The sequence below is a fragment of the Anomaloglossus baeobatrachus genome, chromosome 2 (genome assembly GCF_048569485.1).
Source record: "Anomaloglossus baeobatrachus isolate aAnoBae1 chromosome 2, aAnoBae1.hap1, whole genome shotgun sequence".
NCBI lineage: Eukaryota > Metazoa > Chordata > Amphibia > Anura > Aromobatidae > Anomaloglossus > Anomaloglossus baeobatrachus.
This window is the reverse complement of record NC_134354.1, coordinates 652,552,878-652,561,372: the sequence shown is the minus strand read 5'-3', so window position 1 is coordinate 652,561,372 and position 8,495 is coordinate 652,552,878. Positions and strand designations below refer to the sequence as shown.

Here is an 8,495-nt window from a genome sequence, read left to right as displayed (position 1 = left end):
AGCCTTTTTGTGGCAGAACTTTGGTCAAAAACTCAGCTTTGCAGTGCAAAACGCAAATGGCAAAAACAATTGACATGTTGCTTCTTTGAAAAGCTGAGTTTTTGACCAAAGTTCTGCCACAAAAAGGCAGCATTTTGAACAACATAGTGTGAACAAGAAACCCAAATTCCCATAGACTTTGCTTGAATAGAAGAACACATCCATTTTGGCATTAAACAGCGCAGAAGAAAAAGCAGCAAAAAAGCAGGTAAAAAGCAACGTGCGCACATACCCTTATAGCTCCAATCTTGACTTAGACTTGCAGATAAATTCTCATCTACAAAAATGAAGCTATGGACAACTAGAATCCTTAGATATTGGCTATATATTCTAAGATGCCAACATGTGTGCCCACTAAACCTCACACCCATCTATATGTAGGTGTGTAACACATGGGGAAGAAACCAGTGATCCTCATAAAAGACAATGAGCAGAAAGATGTAAATCTGAAGTATGGGAGCAGCTTTCTACAATTCATACACAGACAGTTATATAATCCCAGAGGATCCTTAAATGTAGACCTTAAAAACAATGTTAACAGTCTTCCAAAAAATGATCTTACATGGGTATCATTGCCAACTTGAAGGTACAATTTAGTACAGTATCGTCGTTAACAGCAATGATGAAAATTGCTTCTCTAAGGCGACACGAGAGTTTCAGACATGGGCTGTATCTCCCTATAGTTAGTCCAGTAAGGAGGACACACTCTTGTAGTGTCTTGAAGGAGGATAAACCTATTATAGGACTCTTTATTATTCTTAGTCCTTCTAGGGTCGGCTTTACACATCCGACATTCACAGTCTAAGTATGACCTGCTAAATATGGACCTGAACTTAGCCTCATAGGCATATTAGACTGTTGAATTCAGTTCAGAAGACACAAGGTCAGTCCATACATCGTAGTCTGTACGTGGACTATAAATGTCGGATATTTGAAGTCCGCCTTATGGTGATCTTTCTATTTCACTAATGGTTGGCGTCAAATCTTAAAACTCCTCAAAGGCAGTTTCATATGAACATAATTTATGCACCCGCATATGGTTGTGAGTCCAATCACAGGTTTGGGGACCCGAGCTACCTTTTAGACAAGTTGCATGATATCCAAAAAAACAAACAGGTATATGCTGTTTGAGGTTCAATAAGGTCGTTTTTTCCATGAAGGCCAGCATGTCTCAATACAGACCACACAATTGCCATGAGCTTCAGCTGGAATCAATAACATAGTGTGTGCACCCTTAAAGTAAACATCAAGGTTATTTCAAGGTCTAATTCTAAATAATCCACGTGAACAGTCTACTCTTATAGTCGGAGCTGTGCAGTCAAACACTTCTGTTGAATTCTTCAGTTTTCTGTTTCAACCTACCCACAATCCTAATAGCTTAGTCCTTAAAATGTTGGCATCCATTTTTTGTCTGGGCCTATTTGCCATGGCTTCCATTTTGGAAAATATAGTCAATATTGGTGACATGAATTTAAAACAAAAAAAAGCACTGACAAAAAATGCAAACGAAAGAAAAAAATCACCTTCCAAAAATGTTTTTGCATATCACTTGCATCCCTCCTTTCCCCTCCCCCCTCAGTCCCTACCCACCCCAAAATACACAAATAAAAAACAGCCACACAGTCCTTAAAAAAATGAAAAAGAAAAGGGTGTCAGGCAGCAAAATTGCAACTTCCCCATTGCAGTCTCTGTTTCGCATACGGTTCGCCGCTTATGTCCTGGTGCTGCGCTTTCCTTGTATGTCACGCATTTAAATAAAAAAAAAAAAATATTCTACGGTAAAAAAATGACAAAAAAAATCTTCTTATTAAAATAGAATTTGTTTTTATGCTTTGTTGGATTTTTTTCTGTTGTTTTTTTTTTTTTTCATTTTTTTTCTTTTTTCGATTTTTTATTCTTGTATTTCTCAGTCGAGATTTGAAAGTCTGTTCTGGTTTCATTAGGTTTCTTGAGTTCTCTTTTTCTAGCTGCTTTGGTTCCTTGGAAGTTCTAAAGTTTATTGCAGTAAAAATGCTTCTTTGCAAAAGAAAGAAAGAAAAATATTTTTTTCTTCATTCATCCCCCAGCATGTTTTTTTTCTTTTTGTTTTTTGTTTGTTTTTTTTTTTTTCAATTATCCCCATTATTGAGTAAAGCCTCATGTTCAACCCTGCAGCTTTCCATCCGGTCACTTCCTGGGCTGACTTATATTCACATGTGAACCTATCAAAGAAATAAAACAATTTCATTAGAAATTCAGAATCAAACCATAAAAAGAGCAGAAGCTAAAAAGGTATAAGGAAATGTTCCATAAAATTAATGTGGTGCTTAAAGGCAATTTGTCAAAAGGTTTTTGCAATTTATTCTAAGACCAGCATAATCTTGGGGCAGAGACCCTAATTCTATTGATGTGTCACTTACTGGGCTGGGGTTTACTATGGCTGAAAATGTGATGCAGCATTGGAATTAGCTTAGTCAGGGGGTACCATGGCTTGAAATGTGATGGAGCACTGAAACTAGCATAGTCAGGGGGTACCATGGCTGGAAATGTGACAGAACACTGAAACTAGCTTAGTCAGTGTGTACCATGGCTGGAAATACAGTCAGGGCCAGAAATATTTGGACAGTGACACAAGTTTTGTTATTTTAGCTGTTTACAAAAACATGTTCAGAAATACAATTATATATATAATATGGGCTGAAAGTGCACACTCCCAGCTGCAATATGAGAGTTTTCACATCCAAATCGGAGAAAGGGTTTAGGAATCATAGCTCTGTAATGCATAGCCTCCTCTTTTTCAAGGGACCAAAAGTAATTGGACAAGGGACTCTAAGGGCTGCAATTAACTCTGAAGGCGTCTCCCTCGTTAACCTGTAATCAATGAAGTAGTTAAAAGGTCTGGGGTTGATTACAGGTGTGTGGTTTTGCATTTGGAAGCTGTTGCTGTGACCAGACAACATGCGGTCTAAGGAACTCTCAATTGAGGTGAAGCAGAACATCCTGAGGCTGAAAAAAAAGAAAAAATCCATCAGAGAGATAGCAGACATGCTTGGAGTAGCAAAATCAACAGTCGGGTACATTCTGAGAAAAAAGGAATTGACTGGTGAGCTTGGGAACTCAAAAAGGCCTGGGCGTCCACGGATGACAACACTGGTGGATGATCGCCGCATACTTTCTTTGGTGAAGAAGAACCCGTTCACAACATCAACTGAAGTCCAGAACACTCTCAGTGAAGTAGGTGTATCTGTCTCTAAGTCACCAGTAAAGAGAAGACTCCATGAAAGTAAATACAAAGGGTTCACATCTAGATGCAAACCATTCATCAATTCCAAAAATAGACAGGCCAGAGTTAAATTTGCTGAAAAACACCTCATGAAGCCAGCTCAGTTCTGGAAAAGTATTCTATGGACAGATGAGACAAAGATCAACCTGTACCAGAATGATGGGAAGAAAAAAGTTTGGAGAAGAAAGGGAACGGCACATGATCCAAGGCACACCACATCCTCTGTAAAACATGGTGGAGGCAACGTGATGGCATGGGCATGCATGGCTTTCAATGGCACTGGGTCACTTGTGTTTATTGATGACATAACAGCAGACAAGAGTAGCCGGATGAATTCTGAAGTGTACCGGGAAATACTTTCAGCCCAGATTCAGCCAAATGCTGCAAAGTTGATCGGACGGCGCTTCATAGTACAGATGGACAATGACCCCAAGCATACAGCCAAAGCTACCCAGGAGTTCATGAGTGCAAAAAATTGGAACATTCTGCAATGGCCAAGTCAATCACCAGATCTTAACCCAATTGAGCATGCATTTCACTTGCTCAAATCCAGACTTAAGACGGAAAGACCCACAAACAAGCAAGACCTGAAGGCTGCGGCTGTAAAGGCCTGGCAAAGCATTAAGAAGGAGGAAACCCACCGTTTGGTGATGTCCATGGGTTCCAGACTTAAGGCAGTGATTGCCTCCAAAGGATTCGCAACAAAATATTGAAAATAAAAATATTTTGTTTGGGTTTGGTTTATTTGTCCAATTACTTTTGACCTCCTAAAATGTGGAGTGTTTGTAAAGAAATGTGTACAATTCCTACAATTTCTATCAGATATTTTTGTTCAAACCTTCAAATTAAACGTTACAATCTGCACTTGAATTCTGTTGCAGAGATTTCATTTCAAATCCAATGTGGTGGCATGCAGAGCCCAACTCGCAAATATTGTGTCACTGTCCAAATATTTCTGGACCTAACTGTATGATGGAGCACTGATACTAGCATAGTCAGGGAATAGTGTGGCTCGAAATGTGATAAGGCACTGAAACTAGCTTAGCCCCGTTTCAAACGTCAGTGATAAACACTGACGTTCTTCACTGACGTGTAAAACACGCACATGTCCCTCCGTGTGCCGTGATTCACGGCACATGTGGGTTGCCCATGTGCAATCCGTGATCCGGTGATTGCATATGGACATTACTCACCTGCCTTCGCTCCTGCTGTCCATGGTGCTGAAGTCTCTGGCTCTGCAGCGTCCGCCCACCGCTCTCAGCACCTACTTCCTGGTCGGCTGTTCCTGCTCTCATGAATATTCATGAGCCAGGCAGGAGCTGCCGAGACCAGAGGCTGCAGAGCGAATCGCAGGCAAGGTAAGTTGAAAATAGTTAATATATAATATGTCCGTGATTTTCTGGTATGTGTTTCACTGATCACACACGGATCACACCCATAGTGTGGTCGTGGGTCATCAGTGATGCCAGAAAAAAACTGACTTGTCTCCGTGCAGAATCACGGCCACGCGTGCACACTGATGTGTGAGCAGACTCATTGATTATAATGGGTCTGCGTATGTCAGTGATTCTGGTACGTTTTAAAAAAAGCACAAACGTACCAGAATCACTGACGTGTGAAAGGGGCCTTAGGGCGGCTTTGCACGTTGCGATATTGCACGTGCGATGTCGATGGGGTCAAATCGAAAGTGACGCACATCCGGCGTCGCAGTCGATATCGCAACGTGTAAAACCTTTTTGATACGATGAACGAGCGCAAAAGCGTCGTTATCGTATCATCGCTGCAGCCTCCGACATTTCCATAATGTCGGTGCAGCGACAGGTACGATGTTGTTCCTCGCTCCTGCGGCAGCACACATCGCTGTGTGTGAAGCCGCAGGAGCGAGGAACTTCAACTTACCTGCCGCCGGCTGCAATGAGAAGGACGGAGGTGGGCGGGATGTTTACATCCTGCTCATCTCTGCCCCTCCGCTTCAATTGGCCGCCTGCCGTGTGACGTCACTGTGACGCCGCACGACCCGCCCCCTAAGGAAGGAGGCGGGTCGCCGGCCAGAGGGACGTCGCACGGCAGGTATGTGCGTGTAAAGCTGCTGTAGCGATAATAATCGCTACGGCAGCTTTCACTAGATATCGAACGTGCGACGGGGGCGGGAATATCGCTGCAGCATCGGTAACACATTGTTACCGATGTTGCAACGTGCAAAGCCCGCCTTAGTCAGTGTGTACCATAGCTGGAAATGGAATGGAACACTGAAACTACCATAGCATAGTCAAGGGTTACCATGGCTGGAAATGTGATAGGGCACTGAAACTAGCACAGTCAGGGGGTAGTGTGGCTGTATATTTGATGGATAGCTGTAACTAGTATAGTCAGGGGCACTGTGGCTGATAATGTGATGGAGCGCTGTGGCTAGCATAATAAGAGGTTGACTGTGGCTGATGTGTTGATGCATTGTGGCTAGCAGATAGGAGGCGATGTGGCTGATAATGTGCTGGTCCTCTGTGACTAGCATAGTAAGGTAACACTGTGGCTGGGAATATGTTACAGTGCCGTGGCTAGCATAGTCTGGGGGCACTGAGCCTGGAAATGTGATGGAACACTGTGGCTAGCACAGTAAAAGGGACACTTTGCATGAAAATGTATTGCAGTGGCTGGCATAATTCACTGAGGAACCAGCAGGGACTCTCTTTATGTGGTGCTCCTGACTAGGAATATCATCTCTATTATTTATTTGATAGACAGGAAAAGGTTAATGGTTAATTAGATATGATATTAGATATGATGATATAATCGTGTCTGTTATGAGTCATATAAATTTCGGACCAACAAGCATTTCATACGTCCCCTAATATTATCGGCAGGGAACGGAAGGTTATTACAGTCATATGAAAAAGTTTGGGCACCCCTATTAATGTTAACCTTTTTTCTTTACAACAATTTGTTTTTTTGCAACAGCTATTTCAGTTTCATATATATAATAACTGATGGACTGAGTAATATTTCTGGATTGAAATGAGGTTTATTGTACTAACAGAAAATGTGCAATCCGCATTTAAACAAAATTTGATCGGTGCAAAAGTATGGGCACCCTTATCAATTTCTTGATTTGAACACTCCTAACTACCTTTTACTGACTTACTAAAGCACTAAATTGGTTTTGTAAGCTCATTGGGCTTTGAACTTCATAGGCAGGTGTATCCAATCATGAGAAAAGGTATTTAAGGTGGCCACTTGCAAGATGTTCTCCTATTTCAATCTCCTATGAAGAGTGGCATCATGGGCTCCTCAAAACAACTCTCAAATGATCTGAAAACAAATATTATTCAACATAGTTGTTCAGGAGAAGGATACAAAAAGTTGTCTCAGAGATTTAAACTGTCAGTTTCCACTGTGAGGAACATAGTAAAGAAATGGAAGAACACAGGTACAGTTCTTGTTAAGCCCAGAAGTGGTAGGCCAAGAAAAATATCAGAAAGGCAGAGAAGAAGAATGGTGAGAACAGTCAAGGACAATCCACAGACCACCTCCAAAGACCTGCAGCTTCATCTTGCTGCAGATGGTGTCAATGTGTATCGGTCAACAATACAGCGCACGTTGCACAAGGAGAAGCTGTATGGGAGAGTGATGCGAAAGAAGCTGTTTCTGCAAGCACGCCACAAACAGAGTCGCCTGAAGTATGCAAAAGCACATTTGGACAAGCCAGTTACATTTTGGAAGAAGGTCCTGTGGACTGATGAAACAAAGATTGAGTTGTTTGGTCATACAAAAAGGAGTTATGCATGGATGCAAAAAAATACGGCATTCCAAGAAAAGCACTTGCTACCCACAGTAAAATTTGGTGGAGGTTCCATCATGCTTTGGGGCTGTGTGGCCAATGCTGGCACCGGGAATCTTGTTAAAGTTGAGGGTCAGAAAAAAAGTGATCCAGCTCAACTGGGGCAAAGTCCGGCATGCAAGGATAACACTCTGGCAGTGCAAGGGTCCAATAGAAGAAAGAAAAATCCAGCTTCCGGAGTAGTAGTAAAACTGATGCAAAATTTTATTAAAGGACGTAAAAATTAATATGATGACAAAAATAGGGAGCCCATATGCGGCGTAAGGCTACGCGTTTCGAACGCTGCCTGCGTTCTTTGTCAAGCCTGAGTGAACATGTCTTGCTCACAAGCATTTAAACTCACTCCTACCAATGGGAGGAGTGTGTTTAATCAGAAAGCACATGTGCCAGCATGGGGTAGATAACATACAAAACAACAATACAAAAATTCAACAATAAGTGAACAGATTTTTTTATATATACAGAAAAGATTTTTGATATTAAAATTCCACATAAAAAAAAAAACCTCTATCATCTGAAATGTACATGCGAACATTATCTACCAAGATTTAAAAATGAAACATGTTCACTCAGACTTGACAAAGAACGCAGGCAGCGTTCGAAACGCGTAGCCTTACGCCGCATATGGGCTCCCTATTTTTGTCATCATATTAATTTTTACGTCCTTTAATAAAATTTTGCATCAGTTTTACTACTACTCTGGAAGCTGGATTTTTCTTTCTTCTAAAGTTGAGGGTCGCATGGATTCAACTCAGTATCAGCAGATTCTTGACAATAATGTGCAAGAATCAGTGAAGAAGTTGAAGTTACGCAGGGGATGGATATTTCAGCAAGACAATGATCCAAAACACCGCTCCAAATCGACTCAGGCATTCATGCAGAGGAACAATTACAATGTTCTCGAATGGCCATCCCAGTCCCCAGACCTGAATATCATTGAAAATCCATGGGATGATTTGAAGCGTGCTGTCCATGCTCGGCGACTATCAAACTTAACTGAACTGGAATTGTTTTGTAAACAGGAATGGTCAAATATACCTTCATCCAGGATCCAGGAACTCATTAAAAGCTACAGGAAGCGACTAGAGGCTGTTATTTTTGCAAAAGGAGGATCTACAAAATATTAATGTCACTTTTATGTTGAGGTGCCCATACTTTTGCACCGGTCAAATTTTGTTTAAATGCGGATTGCACATTTTCTGTTAGTACAATAAACCTAATTTCAATCCAGAAATATTACTCAGTCCATCAGTTATTAGATATATGAAACAGAAATAGCTGTTGCAAAAACCCAAATTGTTATAAAGAAAAAAGGTTAACATTAATAGGGGTGCCCAAACTTTTTCATATGACTGTATG

At 41.3% G+C, this 8,495-nt stretch overlaps 1 protein-coding gene across 3 annotated transcripts in view; it reads right to left on the bottom strand.

Annotated features, from left to right (window-relative positions):
• Positions 1 to 1,626: 1,626 nt before the first annotated feature.
• Positions 1,627 to 8,495, bottom strand: part of RBMS2 (RNA binding motif single stranded interacting protein 2) — a 206,091-nt gene continuing 199,222 nt past the window's right edge. For all 3 annotated transcript variants that reach the window (XM_075334443.1, XM_075334441.1, XM_075334442.1), the window contains exon 14: positions 1,627 to 2,240. Coding sequence is in view for 2 of the 3 variants with exons in the window: in XM_075334441.1 (XP_075190556.1) it covers positions 2,206 to 2,240 (35 nt within the window). In the remaining variant the exon portion in view is untranslated. The remainder of the gene's footprint in view (positions 2,241 to 8,495) is intronic.